A 27,054-nucleotide genomic window follows, 5' to 3' on the forward strand; every position below is an offset into this window, starting at 1 on the left:
GAGAGAGGAAGAGAGGGAGGGGTTCATTAGACCATTCATGTTTCTGATGATCTTAACAAGTGTATACTGGTAACAGTTTTCTCGTACTCTGAAATATATTCTATTACCTGAAAATGAGAGGTAGGCTTGAACAGAGGCAAGGTAAAAACATCATTAATACAGAGTTAACACTGTAGCATCTCATGTCTCTCAATTTCAAGCTTTGCAAAACTTAAATTTCTGAAAAATAATGCATTGAAGCATTTGGGTACATACTTGCATGCCTTTACTTCTGATATACTGGAGCTGGAAACAGCCAGTGGAAATTACCCGATGCTGAGTGCAAGCACTGCAGTACCAAATAGTAGCTCTGAGACATGTGAGGGAGATTATATTCTTCTCACAGAGAGCCTGGATGTGCCAGAGTTGCCACTTGTAAGCCGTGTTTGAATCCATAGGGGTGCAGAAACACGATGTGGGCTTAGACAAGGACTTAGATCTTTCTTCCCAGCTCCTGTTCGGGGCTGCATGGAGGCTTGCAGCTCTTGAAAACGTACCTCACTCCTGTTGCTTGTCACCCTCTGCCTTCTCTCTTCTGACCTACATTCTATGAAGTGATAGTGAGGTGGTTCAGTTATGTAGAATCTCCTCCCCCACATTACACTAGGAGAGGTTGTATGAGAGAAGATGGACCTCCTTTGAAGGAACAGAGCCTTTGTGAACTCACTCTGCGTACTAATTGGGCCCATGTTCTATTCCTACCCCCAAACCCACTTATTTCTCTCCTCTTCTATTTCATGTTTCCCTCTTTGGGTGTCACCTGTTCCTCTGTTGCTTGTTACAGAACCGTGTGTTTTGTCTGGGCCCTTTACATTCCCTGTGCGTTTATCCTACCATTATTCTCCTACTGTACTCTGCCCCTTGGGCTGCTCTCCTTGTGAGTGCCCACCTATATAATTTGCTTTATTCAAAAGTGAAAAAGCAAAGTCTCTTCAGAGTTGTTCTACTTACTAATGAAAAATGAACTTTAATTATTTGAGGGAAATGACCACCAGCGTCTTCATGAGACTCATTAGGTCTTGAGGCAGTTAAAGGAGAAGATAGAACACTTGGTTGGCCTTCACCATTGCAGCAGAACTGGTCATCTGCTGTGTCTTCAGATGGTGCAGAGGTTGGAGGCTTATGTAGTGCTTGTTGCAGACACCTGTGGTATCAGTTTATTATATTTACAGTAGTCATTGTATGAGCTTAGTGTTGTGCTCTGTGTTTCTACTGCAGTGATATATATATATATATGCTGTTGAGTTCAGTTTTATTGGACTGTTTTGTAATGCTCTGTCCACAAAAGCTAGCGAGACCATGACAGCTATATTGCTAGTGGCCAGTAATTAAAAAGCAGTTGTTTTTCTTTCTGTTCCAGGCCATTGATGAGCCTCCCTATCTCACAGTGGGCACTGATGTGAGTGCGAAGTACAGAGGAGCCTTCTGTGAAGCCAAGATCAAGACAGCAAAAAGACTTGTCAAAGTCAAGGTATGTGGTTTTCCTGCAAATGCTTTTTTTGGGGGAAGAAAGTCGTCGATGTTAAAATAGCACAATGTGGAACTTCTTTATAGTCTCAAGACAGCTAGGAGGCTGTCCTTTCCTTGGAGGCTGGCAGTGCAGTCTTTGAAATAACTGTAAGCTTATTTTTGTTGGGAGGGTAGGGGTTCCCCCACCCCCATGCAATTAAATACATTCTGTTTCTTTCACTGCTTTGTCGTCTGCTTGCATCCAGTATTTGTGGCCTTCAATGCCATAGGTTGACCTTCAAGTAATTGATCAAAATATGACAAATGTAGGCTTATGTATGGGAGAATGTTATCAGAAAATAGCTAAAGCTTCTCAAAGTAGGTTTAATATGGTTTCTTTTACTTCAGGAGCATGGGTCACTGCCATTTAGCAGTAGCAACTAGATAATGCTTCGGGAATAAGATGAAACCCTGCTGTCTTCCAACAAAGACTTGGCATATTGAGTCCTACAGAATAGCAGGCAGGGGATCTCACCTAATCTTTATGATGACTAGTTAATGACTGAATGAATCAATATAAGCCACATGCAGTACAAATAAAAATTGTGGAGAGGGAATACAAGAGAGATATTTTAACTTCCCTTGGAAATTTAAAGTATCATTTCTAGAAATAAAGAGAACAATGTTTGGGCTTGTTTTTATTATACAGTAAGTCTGTTTTTATTGTATAGTAAGCCTACACTGCAAAATGGCCTTATATTTCTGTTTGGATAATGTTGCCCTAAAAGCTTCTAATCTGGGAGCAGGTAGTAATTTTCTGCTCTACCTCTTAACCTCATAAAGAAATATAACAGAGCAAGGATCAAAAACACTTACGAAGAATAAATTAGGCTGTTGCTCTGCAACAGTTACAGTGGCAGAATATTTTTCTCATATCTACTGTAAATATAAGTGAAAAATGTGCAAATTGTGTGTGGTGATAACCTGTTACAGAAGAGTCTCCATTATAAACTGTCATGCGTTGCTTGGATCTGCCCTCATACTATGGCTGATTTTTGCCTATAAGGATGTATGAGGGAGAAGCAGGCTATCTCCAGAAGCCCTGGTGGGAAGGACTATTGTCACTTATTTGATGATAATGTTAACTATAACAAGATGTTAGTCTTAAACCTGACATCTTTAAAAAGCCTTTATAGCAAATTAGTGGTCTTTTCATTTCATTAGTCATAACTCCTAACAGCATCAGCTGGTCTATGCTTTATAGCACCATTGAGTTTAAGCGACTAAGTATTGGTATTTAAGCTGTTAAGTGTCAGTATTTAAGTACAGGAATTGTGTTGTGCCTAGATCAGTGAAATCTTAACTCCTTTCAGCTCTTCAGAGGGCTTTCAGCCCACCTTCTTAGATGGCCACTTGCACTTAAGGTTGTTTTTCATTGATAAATATTTTCTTATGGGTTTATTACTTGCAGTTTGGTCACTGCAATGTTTTGCAGAAAGATCTTGAAATGGAACAGGATTTTTATTGTAAGTTGTTTGTGGAGGCCGTGCCTAAAGCCCTGTGGATTCAAGAGTGAGTGTGTGTGTGTGTGTCTGTCTGTCTGTCTGTCTTGCTGTTACTCTATAACTTAGGGCAGTTAAGCCCCAGTACTGTTGTTGCTTTGTAATGTGATTTGTGGTTGAGTGTTTTTTTGTGTCGGAGTGCAGTAACAATATCTGTTTACATTTTCAGCTCTTTCTGGCACATGCAAACTTTCCCCAGTATTAGCGCTAACCAGGATTCTTATTATCAGGTGTACTTTGTCTGGAATTCTGGTAGTGTATCTGCTGCATTTGTTTTCCACTTGTGTAACAGTTTCTTTTGGCCCCAATATATTTTATGCCCTAGTCTCCTAGAACTACTAGAGGAAAAGGAATGTCAGTTAACTTCATAACATCAGTTTTAGTTTGAAGCTTTCGTTTAAGTTCTATAACTAGATGCTCTGTTGAGAAAGGAGGATGGCAACAAATTTTTTTCAATATGGAGTATTGTCATCTTCAGGCAAATAAAATATGTTTAATTGTGTCTCTTTTTACCTGCTTTCTTCTGTCGAATTCTGCTTCCTAGAATATGTTGAGGGATACCTTTATAATGACTTCCATCACCAGTATAATTTAATAACTTTATTCAAGTGCTATGTATTTATCATTTCAGTATCAATAGGTGCCGTCTTTCACAGTTCAGCAGTCTTTGGCAGGTTCTGTACATGGTACAGAATTTTACATTAGCAATGTAGTGGCATTACACACCTTGTCATGGAAAGCAGTAAAACTTAAGATTTGCCTGGTATTGTGAAAAGTGTTGAAGGCAGTACAAATTTGACTAAAGGACAAGACTTTTGGTGTTAGAAGAGAGGTAGTCCACTTCGTCTTCATAGGATCTGTTATATCTTTTCTTAGAGAGCTGTTTAAGCCGGTTTATTTTAACAGTGTGTCCTAAAACAATTAGCACCATTATCCACACCCATTTGTATTTGAGCACCCTCCACAGAAGTTTCAGAAGAAGCTGTTTTCTGTGTAGGTCTTTATTAAACAGAAAAACTAGTGAAGCATCTGCTGTATAGAGCATACCAGGACTGTTTTTTCAGGATGGGGAAGAAAAGGGAGATTCTAACTGAACCTAAACAGGTTGATGATGTGCTGAATGTCTCAGTCTTTTGCCTGAGACAGAAAGGATCCACACTGACAAATACTATGGGAATTAAAACGCACACTAACAAATGCCGACATCACTCTTCTCAGCTTCAAGAAAGAACAGTGTTGTCACACTGAGTTTGTAGTTTGAATATTTCTGTTAATAACCAGTATTTTTTTGAGTATATATGAATATCTCAAGAAGCAAAAACTGTTGGTATCAAAAATCCTCTCCCCCAAAAAAGTCAAAGCCCCAAGGCATTTTTTAAAAAGAAAAACCATCCTGGAATACACAATAGCAATTTGCTTTGTTTACTTTTCATCATAGTACATTGTGGCTGGCTCATGGTTTTGGATAGAGTTCCTTTTTGCTGTAAAATACATTTAAGATAATTACAGAAAGTAAATAAAAACAGATCTCTCTAAATCAGGATTGATATACTGGGTATTTTGTATGAGCCAATAGTGACCACAGGTTTCAGATTACTTTGCATCTGAACTGAACTTTTGATTTCTAGATAAATGCCCCAAAAGAGAGGAATAAATACCTGTATCTGTCAGGCTGAAGTTCAGAAGGGTAGTCTTTGCTCAGTGAATTCCTAGCCTGAATCCTTTGTTTGGCTTTCAGGTTACAAAGTATGATTTTGTTTGTCTGGTGGACAGAAAGTAGTTGCCATCAGTAGGTGGGATGATGCAGCTCTAAAAAGAACATACGTTCACAACAATATGTATTGCTGTGGTTCTAACGGAAGATGGACAAGATGACTATTTCATGAAGTAGCACCTGGAAGGTAGTATAGCATTTTAGTGCATTGTTTTCTTATCAGCCAGTCAAGGTAGGCTCTCCTTAGTCCTGGTTGTAGGTGCTGTTCTCAGCTGTATGCTCCTTTCAAGGTTTACAAAACTCCTTAAACTCTCCTCCTGAGGAGGCTAAGCAGAAGAATTGCTGTTAGAGAATGCTGCTGTTCTGAAGGAAATTTTGCTATTGTTGTGTGCTATGGAGAAACTCTCAGCAATAGTGAGAACATAACCTTGGGTACGCTCGTGAACCGAGTCCTCAGATTTAATGTAGGGTTGCTGTAGTTGAGAGTTACTATTACATGGCTGAATCTCATGTTACATTCTTACTTATTGTGAAGTGTAAATAAAACATCATATACTTACACCAAGCGAGTGTGTTCTGGTGAACGTTAGAACATCATTTGTGTGTGTTAATAAAAAGTACATATGTACATAAAATGTGATGCCAGAATTTTCTCAGTTTCCCTGAATTTGAAAACCAGAGTGGAAATAAAACTTCAGGTGTACTTGGTAGGAGGATCCTGTGACTTTCTGTGTGACCAGGATGATTTTGAGTGAAATGAATGGTGAATGTCTGTAGCATCTGATACAGATAACTTAATCATAAGTTTGAATTTCCAGACCATTTTTTTTCTGAGGACAGCATGCGTAGGATTAAAGACACAGCCAATGACATGTGAAAATACCTTGGAAATACTTAAAGGATTTACTTATTCTAGTTCTGAAAGACTGAAAAGTTAGCCATCTGTACATTTACTTCCAGTTAACTAGCAGCAATTAGGCTAGGCTGACATTAACTGAAAGGCTATTTGGGTGGTTCATTTTGTTTAGTTGACAGCAGTGTCCTGTACTACTTTTGTGTGTCTTTCAACCGTGAGTGAGGGAAATGCACTTTAATCAGCAAAAGCGAAAGAACCCCATGATATGGGGTTAGATATAGGTGTTAAAACTGTTTCATTTCAGAGCACTGAAATATAAATGTTTCTTAAAAATTACTTGCGCTCAGAACTCTTGAAACTTTCTCCTTTCTTAGTGTGGTACTAGAGCAGTACAATTTAAATCATTAAGAGAACTGCAGAAATCATTTTGAGCCATTAAACATTGCTAGTAAACTGTTGTTTGTCACTTCTTTAGAGGTAGTGGTTGTATTCTGAAAGATAAAAAATATTTTAGAAATCTTGACGACTAAGAAATTGTCTCCTCGTATTTCTAAAATTTATGAATGAAACACAGTTTTCAGCAAGTGGAATGATTATGGTGACTAACTGTAAAATGAGAGTGAGAGAAGGGCTATTGACATCTGCATGTGCTTATGCTTCTCAATTGTATCAAGTGATTGTCAGTTGAATTATATTTTTTAGGTAACTTTTAGACATGATTCTTCAACAGTGGAAGTGCAGGATGACCACATAAAGGGTCCCTTAAAGGTAATAAAATTGGTTTATATTTTGCTAACACTTTGAAAAGCATTCTTTTTCAGTATTTGACATAAATGTGTATATGCAGTATGGGGTGAAAGTGGAAGGTTCAATTTATTGCACAGGCCAGGTAGGATCATGAAGCATAAAAAGTAATGCTGCAAAGCTAGAATTAGCATACTCTTCATGCTAACGTTCTCCTTTGTAGTTAAAGGAGGTGCAGCATACAGGCTGATGCAACCCTCTTTGTTCTTTCTGGCCTTAAAGCTAAGAAGTTTGGCTGGCTCTGATTTTTAGTCACTGTTGCTTTGGAAAACTCAGCTGGAGGATTTGATGGGCAAGCTATTATACAAGAGAATGACATCAGTCAAATTGGTTCTTGTTCCCCACCTGCTGGCAGGAAATAATCAGCTCAGTTAGTTGGCTTATTTTAGGGGAATGAAAGAAAGAAGTTTTGAGGGATACAAATATATTCAAGTGAAACTGGAAAAGTATGTTATATTTAACATGGAAATAGGTTAGAAATTAACTCTGCTAAATACAAAAGTCTTAACTTCATTGCCAGTTTTAGAAGCTTTCCAGTGCTAAATGGCTTTTGTATTTTAGGTAGGAACTGTTGTGGAAGTGAAGAATCCGGATGGAACTTACCAGGAAGCAGTTATCAACAAATTAACAGATGCAAGTTGGTACACTGTAGGTAAGAGAACTAGTTATATATTTGAATAAAACTCATGACTTAAACATAAGCCTGTGACTAAGCCTGTGACCTGGACATGTCTTAAGCATGGTGAGTGCTATATTTGGAGATGCTTAGGTATTCAAAGTTTGTATAAAAAAATCAAAACCCAAAAAAGCTAAATGTCTTATTTTGTTTCTTTATAAGAAATTGTACCCATCACAATGTGAAATTGGGACCCCAAATAAAGACCTGGTGAATTGCTCTATAATTGGTAGCTGCTTCTTAAATATTTAATATACTATTGTTAAATATTCTGAAGCAAAGTACACTGTCATACTTCCTTAAAAAGGAAAATAAGTGCTTTTAAAACACAAGTTGAAATACTTACCTGTCCCTGCTTTCAGACTTAGCCTTGATAACAGCTGCTGTAAAAACAGACGTAGCTTGTTTTTTGAAAAAGTCTTTTCCTGTTCATTTTCCCTATTTTCTAATGTGACATTTCAGACTTTAGATGATGTCTCTACATGCCCACAAGCAAATATAGCTTTTTTTTTTTTTTCCCTTTAAATATTTTTTTAAAGGCTTTATATACATGGGTTTACTCTTTGCTATGTACCAGTAGATCAATCTGTCCTGGGAAAAACTGCTCAACTGTAGAATGATAACATATATGCCATCTGTTCACTGGTAGTCTTAAAGGTATTACAGGAAATGTACTGATTCTTGAGAAACTACATATTCTTCTCCTTGGCAGATAACTGGGACATGGGAAGATGAAGACAGGTCTTGAAAGAACCTTAGCAAGACTTAGTTGTTTTGAGATATTAAGGGTTGTTATTGATGAAGTGATGTTGAACGACTAGGTAAAGACTAACTTTCACTAGTCATAGTCCTTTTAGAAAGGAATAGAACTGTAAGTTTAGATAAGACCTTCCAGATAAGTGTTGCAGAAAATATATCTGTTTTCTTGTTGAAGTAGAATGAATGAGTAAAGGAGAGACCAGTTTAGGATGGGGTGAAACATGAGGTATAAAGACAAGAATTAACATTATAGATAATGTTTTGGTAAATAATATAGAAGTAGATCAGACATGAGAGCTTTTAAGAACAAAATGGTATAGCTGGTGTGAGAACTATGTTGGATGTTTACGCTTCTGAGAAAGCGTGAGGTTAGCAGTTCAGCCAGAAGAATAAGATAGGAGTCCATGCAGATTAAATCTTGAAGGTAAGTGTCATGGAGTTGCAGTCTGTAAATCAAAGTAGATATCTGTCAAAAATCCTGAACTTGAGAAATAGGAAGAGGAGATGTAGAGTTGAGACTGAAAATGGTATTTTATAGATAAAAGTAGACAAAAGCATGTTGACCTTGCAGAATCAGTAAAAGTAGCACAGCTGCTGGCTGTGTAATGCACTTTGAGAGAGAAGTGACTAGCAGTGAATGATTAGAACAATCTTTGTCAGGAGGGTGAGTGGAATGAGACTGAAATTATCTTTACAGACAGTGATGACTTCACAGATCTGAGTGAAAGTCCTACTTCAAGGGATAGTTGCCATTTACCAGATTTCAGAATTAGCACACATCTTAGCCAGCAGAGTTATCTAACGTTGTCCTAGCACTTGTTGAGAAGTATCTAAGTACTTGCATTGTTAATGATTTTGTGAATACAGTTAGTATGATTTCGTCAAAAACTTTGTGAAGGGATGGACAGATCCCTTCACAAAGATAGAAGAAGTACCTTTTCAGAAGTTGTTACTTAAGACCATTTATGCCGCTGCAGCAGTAGCATGTAGAATTTAGAGGAATAACCATTCTGGGGCTGCTTGAGAACTCTTTTAATGCTGAAGTATGGGCAAGGTTGCTTTAAGATCGTCCCTGTCTTATATTTGTAAGATGATGTCTGAATAGAAATTGTACATCAGTTTGTTTATGTCTTTTTTGGTGCTACTACTTTCCTACCAAAGGAAGATAGGAGCAAAATTAAATTTAAAAAAATACCCAACTGGTATAGCCTTTGAAAATTAGTGTAGCACAGTTACATAAATACATGAAGTGTCCTTAGTTTATTTGCCTGTCCTATAAAAATTCCTAAAAAGCTCAAGGTATGCCAATCCTGGTAACTAGATAGTGTTTCATCATTCATATAAATGTGTCTTTAGAAAGTTTAAGTGATATTGTTAACATTTAACTCTGTGTTTATGATGAGGAAAAAAAAAATCATAGGATTGTTTGCTTTACTAAAAATGCAGAATTGTGCATGTTCAGAAGTAGTCTTATCCCCTTCCGCACATTTTTCTGTCATTACATTGCTTTTTCTTGGAATTCACAAGTGGTTTTATTTGCATTAAGTTGCCTTTAAGTTGCCTCTTTTCTTCCTTTTCCTCGCAGTTTCAGAATAGGTGTTTTAAATGCATTACACTCCTGTATGTCTGCTCAGTAGATTGTTTTGAGGATGTCCATTAGATTAGAATGTCATATGCATTACAGCCATAGGTACTGTTGTGGCCACACAAGTCTTTCAGGGAGGTGAAGCTTCTCCTTTGAATGTGTTCATGTTATGGAACAAGATTAAGAATCCCTCTGGCAGGGAAGAGGTCACAAGCAGATTACCACTTAGGATACATAATGTGGCAACCTACCTAGCTCTGAATAGGTTTACCTCTGTTGTAGTCAGCTTATCCTTTGAAGTGGACAGATTTTTTTTTTTTTTTTTTTAATGCCTTGTTGTGTAAGGAGACTGTTATGTTAATTAACACAAACTGAATTAGGAACCTGCTGCCTTCACTTAACCAAGGGGGTGGGCTTAATTATGTGTTGACCATTTGAGATGCAGCTCCAAATCTATGTGTTTTCTTGTGCAGTTCTTGCCCTTGATACTTTTCAACAAGTTTTGAAGTGACAGATGTGCATCTATTATAACTGATATTTTATTACTATGCGGTACTCAACAGTTACTGTAGTATAAAACACAGACTGGGGAATGGTAGTCACAAGGGGAAGTTTGTTCATCAACAGTACTGAATTTTATATAGGGATGAAAAATTCTCAGAATTAGGTGAAAGTTATTTTCATATCAAATAAATACTAGTCAAGCATTGTGATGTACCTTGTTGCTTTTTCTATATTTTTATTTAAATTAGTAAATGTTGAAAATAGAGTATAGCATCCACTATTTGAAAGCCAGATGTGGCTGAAAATTAATTTCTCTAATCTTGCCAGGCATCTTGTGCCGGTTGACAGCCATTCTCCTAGCACTGTTATTTTGACTCTTGTTTGTGAAAGTGTTTACATATTTTTAGTTTTCTGCCACATGATTGAATTCTAATGAGACTGACAGAATCAGGCTTGGCAGTACTGTTGATGGACAGAAGAGAAGATTTGAATGAAGGTGAAAGAGGCATGTTAAGAAATTGCTGAAACTTTTAACTTTTAATGTAATATTTTAATCAAATCTTGGGTTGTTTCTGTGCTCACTGAGGTCACTGCAGTGTGGGGACAAGAATATAATTGTTGTCACTGTTAGGGAGGGGAGAGGAGAGCAGTTCTTGTCTTGCTGAACAGTGCAAGCGTAGCCCGAGAGTTAAAACTTGTCACCGAGTTTTCATCTGTTAAGTACCTATAGAAGACTTGATGAAAGCTTACTTTTTATATGACCGGTTTATCAGTTTCTGAAGATACCACCTTGAATGCGTGCAGTGCCTTTCAGGATTCAAAAGGATAAAGTATGTAGCTGAAGTCGGCTGTATTATGAACTTGTTTCCAGTTGATGTAGTGATAGCAGAGGTGGTAGGAAGTCTAGAACTCAGGAGCTCCACAGTTCTCTCACTACAGCTGGTTTTGATGATTGTCTGCACTTTGACGATTGTCGTCTTCCTTAGGCTCATATCACTGTTGTTTTATAGCGTAGTTGAATGAAGTCCGTAGACAAAGATATTGAACTTTCATATAACATTAAACTGTAACTTTTTTCTCAAAATATCTTTTTATGTTTCTCCATAGTAAGCATAGCTTCCATTTGAATATTGTAGGAGTCCTGGTTATGTAATAAAGTTCTGTAAAAATTAAATATGCTTGAAGAATAGTTTTTCAATTCTAGCTTGCATTGATTTTTAATTTTGTGTCCATGAATTGTCTGCTTAACTACTGATTACTTAAGATTCTATTTAACATATGCAAGCATGGAGTAGCTGTGGTGAGACAGCAGCTTATGTATTTGGTCAATTTGTGCAAATGCTTTACTGGATATGCAGCAGTATCCATGTACAGCTTTGTTTTAATGACTGGCTACAGGGATATATATCTCATTCTTTCTGACACTTAAATCAATCACTTAATGATATCCTGATTTTAAAAAAATAATAAGCTTTTTTTTTTCCCTTGCCTCACTTCTTACCTGGTTGACAGTATTTGATGATGGTGATGAGAAGACTCTTAGACGCTCTTCCCTGTGTTTAAAAGGAGAAAGGCATTTCGCTGAAAGCGAGGTAATTGAAGAATTTTTATACAACAACTTTTTATTTAGAAAAACTTGAAAGTTATATTTTTAGTACCTCAGTCTTCAGTATGTTACATACATCTATGCTATTAAAAATGGGGATTATGTAAAATACAATCTACAGGGTTATACATTTTCAAATCAAGAAGTACAATTAAATTTCACCAAATTGTGTAAGTTAAGAAAGAAAATCAGCATTTCATATTTTTCATTATTAATGGTTCATAGATTGTAGATGACACAAAAAACAGCGATCACACAACTACTTTGCTTTATATAAAGTATTATTTATATAAGTATTCATTGGAAAAAATCAAAATATGGTACATGGAAAAATTAATGTACAACTTTGGACATAATTAAGTTCTGTTGGGTTTTAGGTAGATGATCAAGTCTAATTTGTAATAGCTGATAAACTTGAAAGATCAGTACTTTTAAATGGTAAATTATAAGTTGCTGTTACGTGTTAATTTCAAGACAGTTACCAGTATTTTGAAGCTGGTTCATGTCTCAAAGGTGATTTGCATATTAAAGTATTCAGACATTTGTAGCAAATTTCAAATAGTTGACATTTCAGAATGAGGGTTATTCCTTCTTGTTATGTAAGACAATCTGGACTGATGGGAAGATTTATGCAAACAGGTTAGCTTACTGGAAAGCCTCTGAAGACAGGGGTTTTGCTCTACATAAATATGCTTTATTATTGTAGTCAGCTGAGCTTGTTGCCTGGTTACTGCATTCTTGTGAAGGTTCAAATACCTGCTAGAATCCGAAGTCAGGATTAAAGACATGTAAAGGAAAGGGCCTAATTAGATGCCTAAATCTGGATTCAGATATAAATGCCATAATTTTAAAGATTGTGTTGTTCCTTCGATTAGCTCATTGTTATTAATGATCAGCACCCCTGAAAATTAGATTGCTTCTGTTCCATAAATACTATTTTAATATGGTTTCAGGAGTATTACTTTATAGTAAGCAGGTTGAAAATTTTAGTCTATATGTATTGCTTTGTGACCTGTTTGGCTGAACAAGAGTAATTTCAGATTATTTTGTCAGATTCAAAGAAACCTTACATTCAGGTGACTTCTACTTTTTATTTTATCATCATTCTTATCATCTTAGCTTTTGATGTCTTGCCAAAAGTCACTGATGTGCAATTCATTGTCACCAGCCCTCGATGAAACACATGATGTACATTTCTAGTAATTACCTCATGATTGCATAGCTACTCAGCAGGGAAAATTGGATCTCCAGTTTCTTTTGTAATTAGACCAGTGCCACACGATCGTCTTGTTCTGATGTTGCTTCAAGTTCATCTCTGACTTCCCAAGTGTGTGGGATCTTTTAAGGTGTCCACCACACTCAGAAGTGATCATGCATTTACTTTAGAATTTAAAAAGCCAATTTTATTGTGTCTGTGTCTAGTTCTGTCTGATACAGAGTACTTTTGAGATTCTTGTTGGTGTTTCACGTTTAAAAATTCAAACGCGACTCAGAAGTATAGTTCGGAAGACCATGTTTACTTTGGAAGGCTTTATGCCTTCTTTCAAAGAACAAGTGCCTATACAAAAAACTCTGTGTACCAGGAGCCTTCAAATCTGGAATGGTTAACAGATTGGTTTAAACAGATAACAGCAGTCTTAGTGAAAGACGATACTGCACGTCCACGAAGTCCTTCTGTTGATTCCTTAGCATTCTCCCTGAATGGTGAAAGTTCGTTCTTCCTCTACCTCTCTTTTTGTTCTGATGCTAAAAGAACATCAATTAGCACCCTCTCAATTATCAACATAGCAATCTCTTTAAAATTGTTTTAGAATCTTTCTCTCCCATATCAAATTATGAATTACCAGCAAAAATACAATTAATTTATCATGTTTGCTGCTACTGAGTTATCTTGCAGTTTCATTTCATAGGAGACCTTTGTTCATTTATAAGTAGATGACTGGATGTTTAGTCTGATGATATGACAGGCAGAAAATTCATCCTGTAGAGATGGAGTGTCCCAGGTCAGCAGAATACCTGATACTTAACTCTCTGTGTTTGAATGGTCCAAAGGCAGGACTTCTGGGAAGAACTGTCTGTGTGTGTTGGATGAAAGTTAATTATTCGGAGGCGGGAAGAAAGCGTTTGGGGAAAAAAACCAAAACACATTACTCTGTAAAATTAAAGCAGTGATGTTTCTGCTGTACTTCTGTGTTTCTTTTGTAATGAGAAAGTCTCTCTATTGACAAAAATTACTTTAACCAGATTATACAAACTTATGATTTGGAGAATAATTTATGCCAGGTTTTTTTATATGTGTATGTATATGTATTTTTTTCATTTCAACAGACATTAGATCAGCTTCCACTCACAAATCCTGAACACTTTGGGACTCCTGTTATAGGAAAGAAAACAAACAGAGGAAGGAGGTCCAATCATATGTAAGTTTAACATCTTTATAGCTGTGCTGTCTGTATTCAATTCTGAAGCTTTCAGTGTGTGTGGAGTTTTATTAGTTTTATGTTCAGGCTTCTCGTATTCAAAAAATGGGAAGCTATATGAAAAGCGTTGTTTAGCACTCAGACTGAAAGTCAGTTTTACGTGTATTGTTGCATGCAAGAATTACAGCAATTCCTCATGTAATCAGTATTTAAAATAGTACCACATATAGGCAAGAGTTTTTTTCTTGTTTTTGTTATTTAAGTAAAAAAAGAAAGTGGCACACCAAGTGGAAATGTGTTGTTAAGCTATATTCAGAAGCCTCTCTGTAGTACAATATTAGTATTATAACTGTGTTGGACTCAAACTAAACCCATTACAATGCGGTCTTTGTCCAGCTGATACGAAGTCCTTGTAGAAGGTACTAGAATCCTCATGTAGACCTTTGGTTTCTCATTACAAGGTCTCTGAACGGCTTTTAGAAATAGGTGAACAGTATTATGTTTTGCAGCAAAGCTTACTGATAAAAAAACACAGTTCAAGAGCAGTGACTTGTTTTCCTAGGTGCCAAAATTCTTGGTAGTTGTGATCTTGAAAAAACAGTGTTAAATACTCCACTGACTGTTGTTCTTTGTTTGTGAGTGAGGTTTTTTGTGAGGTTGGGGAGGAATTTATTTGGTTTTGTTTTTCATTTTTGTTTTTAAAGTTTTGAGGTGGTAGTGGCTGGGGTGGAAAGGGAGTTTTCATGCTTGGATTACCCTTTCATGCTCTGTATTTTGATAGCTTGAAATAAATATTGCCCTGTATAAGTACTATAAATTTCCTCAATTATTGATTTACTAATTTGTGATGTATTGAAGGAAAAAGATGGAAAAAGCTGGCATATACCACAGAGAATGTGATTGCAGCGTCCTTGGTGTCTGTGACTGGGTTGTTGTCTTCTCTGTTTCCCTAACTGTACAGGACGTTATTATGGCAGAAACAACACACTTAACTTTATCTTACGATTAATGCCGACTGAACTGAGTAACAAGACAAATTGCACAGATAGTGGTATAACTGAGCTAGGTGGTAGTCTTTGTAAAATAGTCATGGCTTTCTCTCTAGTCCTTGACTTCTTTCTCTTCTCACAAGGGATTCTCAAACCCTAGAAAGCAGCCTGAAAGACTTTCATACTGTATTTTAAAAGAAATCACTACTTTAAAAAAGGATGTTGGGGGAAAAAAACCCAATCCTTTATCAGCACTGTAAATGATGACATAAAATTAGGGTGGGGAAAATGAAACATAATAATTCACCTTAAACTGTAAATCAGTTGTTTTCTGTTACACAAATGCTAACTGTGAGTCCTCTGTTAATACTGAACTTTGTACTCAAAAGCAGTTATGTGAAAAATGGAAGATAGCTTTTAAAATTCTACTTCTTGTGCTCATTGAACACGTTGTGTATTTTCTGAGAATTAATCTTCAAAGTGACCAGTAAAAAAAATACATAGAGAGAGCCAGGAGTGCTGATTTTTTTTGTTTTCTTTTTTTTTTTAATCAGTTGCAGGTAGTTGGAGTAGTTTTGTGATTTAGATTCCCCATATGGTTAAAACCAGGTGCGACTTTGTACTGGAACAGTCAAAACAATGAGCCAGAACCTTTTTAATCAACATGTGTTTGCACCTTTGCGCATCTACTTACATTCCAACACTTCATTCAGTGTGAAATTGAAACAGTTGTTGAAATGCTTCACTGAACATCTTTAAAGAACTGTTTCAGGATAAATAGACTTCTTTTTCTCTTTGCTATTCATCTTCATAGCTAATGTTTCTTCTTCAGAGATTTGTCTTCTCTTAAAATAGCTTTTTATTCTGTATGGCTGTTAAAGTAAAAGCATAGAGAGATTAAGAGGGAAAGCAAAAGAGTTTAGCTCAATGTTGGTCCAAAACTACAACTGCAACAGTATTTTTGAACAGTGCTTCACTAGGGCAGAATTCTCATTTTGAATGTCCTGACAGTGCATTTCTGTTCCTCCATGTGAATGCACGGTGGTGTTTTGTTTGGTTTTTGCATGTATTACATGTAGATGTGCATTTCTGAGTTTGTAATATTTGAGTTGTTGTTATAATAACCTCATAAATACTTCTATTCATTTTTATCCTAAAATATTTAACAGGCTATTCAAGTCACTATTATTTATGCCTCTTTGACAATTAGCTTTGGATCTCCTGTAATTATAATAGGCAAGTTTTGAGAAGTTGAGTATTAAGTCTTTTTCTGTTGTTTAGTCCTGAAGAAGAATCTTCATCCTCTTCCAGCGATGAAGATGAAGATGATAGGAAACAAAGTGATGAGTTACTAGGAAAAGTTGTGTGTGTGGACTGCTTCAGTGTGGATAAAAAGAAAGCTCTGTGGTTTCCAGCCTTGGTAAGAGTTTCATCTTTATTTTAATTTTGTAAAGTTTCATTTTTCTAGGTATAAAAGAGGGGTAGGTTTGGGTTTTTTTCATTTTTGATGGATTAATCTTTTTTTTATTATTATTAGAGCTTAATATGTTTCTTCAAATTGGACTGTATCATAATAGTCAAAGGAAGTATTATATATGTAAATATGTTTGTTTACAAAAAGTGATTGCTCACATGGCTTGTTTTTTCCAAACAGTCAGAGCTTAGTGACCTAATTCCAGCTCAACAGTGTGTTTAGTACTGCTGAACTAAAATTTCAGGGCTTTTTTCCTAGGCTGTTGCATGTCATTTTTCTGAACTACCAAGTTTTATCAAGGAAGAAAATACAAAGAAGTGAAAAGAGGGGAAGTTTGGTGATTACATAGATATTGTTTTTCTAGGTTCAGTATAAAAACATTTGATAATAAAATCAAATGTTTTTTCTTTGTTGCTATGGTAGGTAGTAGAGAATTGCCAATAAATTTCCTTTAAAATAAAATTGTAGTCTTTTAGTACAAATATTTTTTTATCTTCCTTTATTCTTGTTTGAAGACACTTTTTTACAAATAGACTTCTAATAAAATATCATTGTTAGTCTAAGGATTGCATCTAGATTGACTCATATATTTGGAAATTAACATATTTCCATATGTGGTACCTTCTAGTACTATGCTTTTTAATTTTTATTTTATTATTAATTGTAAATATTTGAATAATTTCTCCCTGGCAATGAAAGCTTAAAATGTTTATGTAATTTCAGGAAGACTTGTTCTCAGCTTTTGAAAAGTTACCGTACGGTAACATTTAACTCTTCTTAGTGTGTGTAGTAGCTCTCAGTTGCAACTTTATGCTTGTCACCTCCTGTGTCTTGTAATGCAGTCCAGAGGCTTTCCAGCAGGACTTCTTTTGGAAGAGTTGGTGGGAGAGAATGAGTCGTTGAAGTCTCTTTTATAACAAGGGAGAGGGCAGAGTACACAACAAGGATGTATCACATTAATGACAGATAGCTTTAAGAGAGGTTTTCAGTAATAAACAAGAAAATTGAGCTGTTTCTTTACTGAAAGCTGTCATGAATATTGATGCAATATTGCCTGCCTCGCAATTGCACTCTGAGAAGCGGTCAGTTAGACTGGCTTGAGCTGTTTTGTGTCACACTGTTGGGTTAGCCCTTCTGGTCACGCACATGACAGATAGCAGTTTCCATGGCAGCCTCTCTGGTAGGTGTTGGGCTTTCATGTGACTAATGTAGTGCTACTCAGGATAGCTGTGGGTCAGACCTTAAAGATTAACTGAACCATTGCTTATTCTCCCAAGGTATACTAAAGATACACACTGTTACTTCTTTGGCTTTCATTTGGAGGTTGGAATAGCTTATTCTTCATGAAAAGCTTCCTGCAAGGAATGAGAAGCAGTAGGGGGATAAAGTTTGAGGGTGGAGCTCGTTAAGTCTGAAATAGCTTATCCTAGATTAACTGTTATTTTAGTAATCAGGTTTTTAGCTCTGCAAATAAACATCATATTGCATTTAACCTGAAAGGTTGTGACAAAGAATAGGTTTGTGGCCCAAATAGCCTTTTTTTTTTTTTTTTTTAATCCCCTCCCCTGTAGCTATGCCTCTCCATTCTTTTACCTTGTAAGCAAATTACCTCTGCTATATCAACAAAGTAATTATATTTTATTACTGATAAATTTTTCTTTAACTTTATATTATGCTAATTGTAATTATGTGAATAATGAAATGAAAATTCAAGTATAATATGCTGAAGAATATGTATCCCAGAATTACTTAGTTATTAATGATATTGTGTACAGATACACTTTGTGTATAAGCACAGAGGACATTGTGCAAGTTTATTATGTGAAAAGAAGTTCAGGGATTAGTCTAAACCTTTACAGCAAATAACAGTTAGGATTAGTAGGAAACTGATTACTTTGGATATTAGTCCTATAACCAAATAGCCTGCCACTTATAAATGTAAAACTGTAGAGGTCTAAATTTGGTAAAAATTATTCTGAGGACTTGGTGATTAACTATACTGTTTTAATCCTACATGCCTTTTTTTTGTTGTTGTTTTTTGGGTGTGGGGTGGGTTGAGAGCAATGGCTAACTGTAATTGTAAAAAGGCCTGGCAGTTGCTCCTAGTGTGATTTAGTAAGCCTTATAGCACTGCTTACTTTTAATGTGTACTTAAAGGCTTTTGGAAGGTGCGGTAAGGAAATCTGCTTGCAGCATTTTCAGAAAATTGACTTTACATAGGATTATCTCTCTCATCCTCCTATGACTCCAGTGGAGTTTGTTTTGCAAGGAAATCGAGAAAACTTGATTTCAGGCAAAACTGAGGTGGTGTTGCTTGATGTAAAGGCATCAAGTTGAGGTTGTGGTAAGTTGTTTTCCAACCTCTGAATGGATTTCTGACTACTAAGATCTTAATGCTTCTAGAAAACCAATAGCTAAAGCCAGAGGGCCTTTTTTCCATCTTCAGCGAGCTAGGGGATTGCACCTGTCTGTTTCAAATGGGGAATGATAATCACTGTTTTTCACCTTGATATTAAAACACTGTTGCAAACTATATCTCAAATGGCATTTCAATTAGTAAAATTGTAGTTTTGTAAAGTAATTTCTTTGGAGACTGTAGAATGCATTGAATTTGGAGACTTGGGCTGTTAAGTTTCCTTTTTCTCGAGAACATATTTAGCCTGTGCTGCTCTGTGATATGCCACTCTGTTTCCAAATCAGATGGAGCTTTTGACTTTACCTTCTAAAATGCTATATGGCTGGTGACCTATGTAAGGAGGAAAAAAACTTTGTCATGCAGTATCTTTGTGTGCTTGGTGGAAAAAGTAGGGCTGAAAGCAGTTGGTGTAAGAGAGAAGAGGTATTTACCAGGTCTAAATTAGGGCTGCAGTCATTTGCTGCTCCTTGGGGTTTTGTAGCAGCCAGAACTTTGTTAACTTTCAGGGAACTGCACACATTTTGAGAGAAGAGAGATGATTGGTGAAGAGGGTTGCTTTTCTGTTCTATAACTCTGGAAATTCAATATATATATATTTTATTAAATTCCTGAAGCTTTTTAATTAGTGACTTGTAAACTAGTTTAACAAAACTTAAATGGCTTTTAAAATGGCAGCAAATAATTAATATGTTGTCTCAGTGCTAGACTTGATTAGTCTACTTCTTGAATTAAAGAACCTATCATAATACTTGTACTTGAGGTACTCTTCTCTCCTAGGTAGATAACTTATAAATCCTCCATTATAAAATTGCATTTCCTAAATCCTGTATGCCTTTGTTTTTGAAACTGTGGGTGATTACATCCTTGCAATTTCTGGAAGTTTTTCAGAAGTGGTCTCTAACTCAGGTGGCAGCACTTGGTGGAAGTTCTGTCCTTTTAGGATGAGGAGTAGAATAAGCTATAGTGGCATGACAGGTACTTAACTTTTGTCAGAATGCTGTTCTTACTTAGGTCTCTGGCAGCAGCTGTCAGTTCCCTCCAAGAAGAGAGCATGAACTCATACATTCAGTAATTTCAGGAGGTCATCACTCCTGTGTTTTGAAGGATCTCAGTTACTCTCATCTCAGTGTTGCTAAAGCGAAATAAGCCCAAAAGATTTTTGAGAAGCATTGGTATATACTGCTACTCTCCTGTTTTTCCTTTTTGTCTCTAAACTTTGCATATGTAATATCTTTGCAGGTGGTTTGTCCAGATTGTAGTGATGATATTGCAGTGAAAAAAGACAATATTCTCGTTCGCTCTTTCAAGGATGGCAAATTGTGAGTAGGAATGTAGAGGTTGATAACTGAATAAAATCTATACCAGTCAAGTGGAACATAGTATGAGATGTGTTGGGTAAAGTATTCATAACATCAGTAAGCTCAGTAAGTTTCTGCCAAGATTTTTCTAATGCTTAGAAAACTGTTAACAGCCTACGTTGTGATGAAATTAGTTTTGAACTTTGTCATTATTAATAATGGGATGCATAAATCTATCTGTCTTAGTTCTAATTTCATTGTTACAATGGTGGCAAATAAAGCAGTATTTCGTGACTTTGAGAATGGCCCGAGACTCTTTCCTGCTCTGGTTGGAATAGAGCACTGCTTTTCAGCAGTGTGGCCATAAGCTTATCCAGCTACCGAAGGGGGTGGCTGGGGATGTGTGCATGCATGCACGTACACCGCACACACAGAAAGAAATTCCCTTTCTTTTTTTGAGGCAGTAAGGCGTATGTTTATCTCAGTCTAGGCTACAACTGCCTATACTCATGTTCTTTGAAAAGAGCTGTAATAGTACTCAAAGTAGGAAAGAAAGCAGAGAAACCTAGAAAACCAGACTGTATGGTATTTGCAATAGAATAAGGAACTTTGTGTTCTTAAACTCATGTTGGTCAGGGAGGGGGGTTGATAGATGACCATAGAATTCTTTTTTCTAGGTTTTAGTTTTTATTTTAAAAGTTGCAGCTATTTATTCTGCTTGGCTCAATTTAACACAATGCTTTTGCAGAAAGGATATTGAAATATTTAACAGTTTCATTGTGGTTTAATTACTTACTAAGTCTAGGCTATTGCTTTACCATTTGATTGTTATTCAGGCATCAATGCATGTCACTGGAGAAACACACGCAAACGTGTGCACACAAGCACATACCCCCACCCCTCTGAAGCTGCAGTTCAGATTTGCTTCCGTGGATATAGCCACAGTAGAAATTAAAAAATGCTTTGCTCTTTCAATTTGGAAGTCTTTAATTTCATACTGACAATTTATACTAATATTTATTTATGTTTTAAGCAAGGTATGGTTTTGTTGTTTGTGGGTGAGTAGTTACTTGCTAAATTAACATGAGATTTTTGTTAAGTAGTATATAAGTGGTTGAGTCTCCATCCCTGGAGGTATTTAAAAGACGTGTAGACGTGGTGCTCGAGGACATGGTTTAGTGGTGGACTTGGCAGTGCTAGGTTAACGGTTGGACTCGATGATCTTAAGGGTCTTTTCCAACCTTAACGACTCTATGATTCTATATTTGGGAGACTGCAGAAACTACCTGTTAGTGGAAGAAGAATGCTTTCTTTAATATGCAGTGAATGCATATGGATGGTCTAACCAAATTTATGTAGAAGTTTGTTTTTAATCTACTAACTGACTAATACTATATGAGACTAACAGTTTAGAATTGTCAAGATATACTTCATATGTTTCTTCTGTATATTTATTAAGTGTGTTATAGTCTTAGTGATAGCTCTGTATTATACTGTTAAGTTAGCTTTAAAAAATTTTAAAGTATTTTTTTTTAACACCTTCTAAATTATCCAGTGTTTCTGTGCCAAGAAAAGATGTTCGGGAGATTAGTGAAACTTCACCAAAGCCTGATGCTTTGTTAAAACAAGGTAAAGATAACTTTCTATGAGAAAACACGTTTATGTATTTACTTTGTTACAAAAATTGGACCAAATTTATGATGGGTTGGTTCTCATCTTAAAAATGCTAAAATACAGGATCTTTTCCTATAGCACAATATAATGAAGGAGAACACTTCTGAAAATCTAGAGGAACTTAAAAAAAGGAGAAAAAAAAAAACCAAACAGAAAACCCCCACTCTACCGCACTTGTTTTAAATGTAGACATGCCAAACAAAGGATATAATCGTACAGCTCATGCTGGCTTTATAGGTTATTTAGTATTTGGCCTTTTACGTTAGAACCTTCATAGAGTTATTCTCACCATAGTACCCCTAATAGTTATAAGTAAGTTGCCTTTATGTACTCCCAAGAAACTGGAATTGTGCATTCATTTGAAAGTAAGTTTGTGTGATCAAACTCTTAGAATTAGCTTGTGCTTATTTCTTCCTCCTTCTCCTCCCTGTTCAACAGAAGTAAACCACAGCATAAACCTGTTGGAATAGGGGTTCTTTCAATTAAATTTTCATATATGCCCGAATATAGAAGATCCTTATTTGTGTCTATAGACACTAACATGGTAATAATCCTAATAATAGCTCTGAATAATTTGATGTGCAGCGAACACTAGGCCAGTTTGGCTGGATAAGACAAGTAAGGATGGATAACACGGGGTTGTTGTTGAGGTTCTTTGAATTTGGGGGTGGAATTGTTAGTTAGCAGTCCTTCTCCCCTTCTCCCCCACCCCCGACTACTTTTTTTTTGATCAAAACGTTTGGTCAAACTGATACTTCCTGCAGTGCTAACAAATGCTGATCCTTTTACAGCTTTTGACCAAGCCCTTGAATTCCGTAAAAACAGAACTGTTCCTAGTAACTGGAAAACAGAATTGAAAGAAGACAGCTCCAGCAGTGAAGCTGAAGAAGAGGAAGAGGATGAAAAAGAAAAAGAGGATAACAGCAGTGAGGAAGAGGCAAGTGAAGTTAGTAAAGGGCATAGATACACCGCTGATAAAAATTAGCAAGATTGTAATATTAAAGTAGGTCTTTTTAACATTTGGGAACATTTAACATGTTAACATAGGAAACATTGTTAATATAGACAACATTATTGCCTCTCAGCTTTCAAAATCTTTATTCAACAAAGATCAGTTAATGTGAAAATATCAACTTGAATATCTAACATATCTTTGAGTCACTAAGCAAAAAGCAAGTAGTCAAAAGGCTGAGTCATTAGGGACTAATGAAAAATAGAAATTAAAACTCAAAGGAAGATCCTGTTATAGAATCTTTCCCATGCTGATCGTAACGCAGTGGAAGAAGGGGTTGCAGTACCTACTAGGGACTGAGCAGGATGAAGAAAGGTAGATATTGGTGTCTGCTGTCATATGCATATTGTTTTTTCTAAAAGAAAAAAGTTTCCCTTTACTTGTGTATATTTCTAAATGGAACTTACCTGCTAGCTGTTAAAGGTCTGGCTGTCTTCTAACTGGGAAGATCTGTGTAGCTAAAAAAATATTTAAGTTGTTCCTGATGAAGGATATGTGGTGCTTAAATTGATAGCTTCAAAACAAAGATCTCTCTTCTTTGAAAACATCAGCAATCAAGTCTTGCAACTGTATGTAAATCCAGACTGGCCTTTTCTTTGCACATGCTGCTTCAGTATTGGAAGGCAAATGAGGTTTTCTGGTTTTTTTGGTTGTTGTTTTTTTTGTTTAAATAATGTAGAACTTTCGGGTTTCTCAGGGTGATATTAATTCCTGGGCTATGTCAGTCATGGCCCAGATGGGTTTCCAGTTTGTAGTTCACTCTCCCTCCAAATGAGCAGTTGTTTACCCTTCTATAATTCTGCAGTGTGTTGTAGTGTGCAGAAGGGTGTAGTTTCCCTCCGTAGTTTGTCTTGCATTTGCTTTATTATCTATTATGACAATGTTAATTTATTTTCCCCTTTGTGGCCATGGAGTGAGTTCTGTGTATGCTAAAATTATGCTACTGTAAATAGCTGCTCACATAAATTATGATAAACTTTTATCCTGGCTATAGAGCTGTTACCCCAGCACGTACCCGTGACTTATCACACATTCCAAGCCACAGGGAAGTTTGCTACCTTTTACACAGGAGCTCCATCTGAGGAAGCAGCTCTGAGCTGTTACTGACCTGCGTTCTTGACGTATTTGAAAAATAAACCAAGCTAGGCTGGCTTGGCCCCGCTGTTGACTCCTACTCCCTTGTGTCTCTGTCACCCTGTCCTCCTTCCCCTTCTACCTTACCCTTTCCTGCCCCTAAATTGCTATGCTAGGTCTACAGCTGTAGGTCCTCTTGTAAAGCAGATATTGCAATTAGTTTGCATTGTCCTTTCCCTGTTTCTAGCTGTAGAAAATGGAGTTTACTGTTTTGAGGTGGTGGAAAGTGAGAGATTTTGAAACCTTTAGGTAATTACCAAGAAATCCAAGTTGTTGTACCTCTCTTTTATCCTGGTCTACTGAAGAATTGCTTCACTACACGCTATCTGTCTGGCTACCCTGATGTAAAAGCAAAAGAGCTTTCAATCAAGGCATTGGCCCATGCACTCCTCTTCCACCTTTCTTCTCTCTTTTGTCCTGGAAGTATGGAGTCCCAATGCATGCTTGGTTTTCTAATTGTCTGTTCTTTCCTCCCAGCCTCCTGTCCAGAAAAAAATGAAGAAAAGAGGAAAGAAGAAAATTAGTGGAAAGAACTTTATTTCACAGCTGGCTGTGAGGCTGGAAGAGAGGCTTTTGAATCTTTTACTTGCTCTGTACCTTCTGGTGGTACTCAAAATCTGTATCTGCCCATTATCACTTTTTCTCTCATTAGCATTTGAGAGCTGTTCTTTAATTTGTTATGCAACTGCCAGTAATGCAGTAGACTGAAATTCCCATCAATAGTGAAATTGTAAAGGAGAAACTGAGCTGGTTTGGGTCTTAAATGGTTGTTATGGTCTTTCTCTCAATATATCCTCCCTGGAGATTGTGGCTCTGGCATACTAGAAGATGGTGTTCCATCTTTTAATCATTCATTTCTTTATTTTAAGATTTGCTGGGAGACTGCAAAGGTGTGAAGTAAAAACTTTGCCACCTCTTCATGCTCATGAGTTCATTCTGCCTCTTCTTTTAATCTCACAGGAGATTATCCAGCTCTGATCAAAAGTTATAAAGCCCAGTTTGCAAGGGGCTGTGCTCTGCTTAGTATTTTGAGAAGCAAGGAGTGTTTCCTTGGGCTCAGCACGATTCCTTAACTTTCAGAGCAGGTTCATGTCCAGTCATGGGCATGATGAATGTAGATAGGTTTGTACCTATGCAGGTTGACACACAATCTTTATATAGTATTCATTCCCTCACTACCTCTAGGTGAAAAATTCACAGTCTTAGCTACAGTGTTTGTAAATATTTGACTTTGTACCCTTGTATACCTTCTCTCTAGCTCCTCTTAGTTGCATGTGATGTTGTATGAGCTAGTCTTTCCATGTGCTAGACATGAAAATCTCATCTCAGGCAAATATTTTGGGACTTACTGTGAAATCTCTTGTGATAATTTCTCCTCCAGTATCCAATGATTCAGTCACCTGCTGAACTAGGAGGTTTCTAAAACAGGCAAAATCTTTGAGTTTTTTTTCCCTTTTTTTTTCTTCCCCTTCCTCTCTCTCCTCAGTGGTCAATGGCATGTGTGCCTTCTCTTCACCAGCCTTTGAGCAGTTTCTGCAGCCTCCTCTCTTTTTTTAAATTAATTTGTGCCTGTAACCTCCTGGCTATCAAGCAGCATCTCTTCTCAAACAGGACCTGTAGCCCTGCTCTTGGGACTTTGTTATCTACCTGCAGAGTGTTCTAGTGCTTTCCAGGATGTGAAAAATTCTCACTGATGGCCCTGAGGCCATGCATGTGGTCCTGGTACCCATGAACCAGAACAAAAGGAAAAAAAGGAAAAAAAAAAAACCAACAAAACAAAAAAAACCCAACCAAACCCAAACAAAAAACCAAACCAATAAACAGCAACAAACAAACAAAAACCCAAAACCAAAAAACCAACCAAAACAAACCAAAAAACCTCTTACATATGTCGCCACAGGCTTCATATATAGATGCTCCTATCCTATGTATATATATTCACACAATCCTATAGATATACAGATGCTCCTATATATATGATATATCTGTAGAGATACATAGGTGCTCGTATCCTATACAGATAGTTGACATGCAAATCCTCTCTGTCTTCTAAGAAAAGTTGAGTTACCTTTCCCCCCCCCCCCCCGTTTTTTTTTTTTTCCCCAAATGGAAGAGACTTAAAAACAGCCTTCCTTTCCTTTACTGAATCTGACAGTAGGTAAAAGAGTTGACAAAGACCCTCTCTTCTACTGCTGGGCTATAATTCTGTGTGAATTCTGTGTGTTGTAAGAAGCATGTTGCTGCTTTTCTGGATTCCATTATCGTACATATAAGCCACTTTCTTTTACCTTTGTGACATTAGAGACTTCAGAGTGACCTGCTAGCACTATGGTTGTCTAACTTAGAAATAAACAAATATGACGGAGTGTGACATGCCTGCTTCAAACCATTATCTAGGAAACCTTGTCATCTAACTTGTTGATTATTTAAGAGATTCCAGAAATGCTTGGAAATTATTAATGGATATTATCATAGTATAATATGTACTGATCTTGTAGAGATTCTGAGAAAGTGAAAATGTTTTCAGAGGCATGCAGGGTCTTAAGATTTCCCCCTTAGCACACTTTCTAAGAAAGTTGGTTTGGTCTCTGTTGGCAAAATTAATAAGGAGTATCCACTTGCCATTCTGGCATCTCTGTGGATTATCACGTTTGAGATGTATGAGTACTCTTCAGGCATTGGATCTTATGGTGAAGAAGGAGTGGCAGTGTTTTATTTGGCCTCTTTGTCACCTTTATTTTAGTTCCCCTAATATTTAAAAAGCATATATTGCTTCTTAAAAGCTTTGTTGGGTTTCCTAAAGGTTTAGTTCAATGACACCCCCCACACCCCCCTCTCCCCTAAATGCTCTGTGGGACCATTTTCGTATGGCACGTGTTCTCTTTTTGGTGAGGAACATGAGAAACGCAAGTAGGTGCTCACGATCTCTTTGCCATGATCCAGTGTTTGCTGGTAAAAGTCCTTTCCAAGTACCTTTCATGTGAGATTAAAACAAACAAAGAAAACCTCCAAAACTGTATCGATTCCACTCAAGTCATTTGTTCTCTATGGTTGTATTCAGGTTTTATGATTGCAAGCTGAAT

General features: G+C 36.6%; 1 protein-coding gene across 2 annotated transcripts in view; it reads left to right on the forward strand.

The window, feature by feature from the left end:
* ARID4B (AT-rich interaction domain 4B) overlaps positions 1-27,054 on the forward strand; it is a 94,991-nt gene that overhangs the window by 30,419 nt on the left and 37,518 nt on the right. For both annotated transcript variants that reach the window (XM_087774752.1, XM_087774753.1), the window contains exons 3-11: positions 1,400-1,510; positions 6,323-6,388; positions 6,986-7,076; positions 11,461-11,540; positions 13,883-13,974; positions 16,245-16,383; positions 20,093-20,172; positions 21,707-21,780; positions 22,617-22,762. In XM_087774752.1, the coding sequence (XP_087630878.1) occupies positions 1,400-1,510; positions 6,323-6,388; positions 6,986-7,076; positions 11,461-11,540; positions 13,883-13,974; positions 16,245-16,383; positions 20,093-20,172; positions 21,707-21,780; positions 22,617-22,762 (879 nt within the window). The remainder of the gene's footprint in view (positions 1-1,399; positions 1,511-6,322; positions 6,389-6,985; positions 7,077-11,460; positions 11,541-13,882; positions 13,975-16,244; positions 16,384-20,092; positions 20,173-21,706; positions 21,781-22,616; positions 22,763-27,054) is intronic.

The sequence above is a fragment of the Nipponia nippon genome, unplaced genomic scaffold (genome assembly GCF_047370975.1).
Source record: "Nipponia nippon isolate SJK-2023a ecotype South Korea unplaced genomic scaffold, ASM4737097v1 scaffold_4, whole genome shotgun sequence".
Classification (NCBI taxonomy): domain Eukaryota; kingdom Metazoa; phylum Chordata; class Aves; order Pelecaniformes; family Threskiornithidae; genus Nipponia; species Nipponia nippon.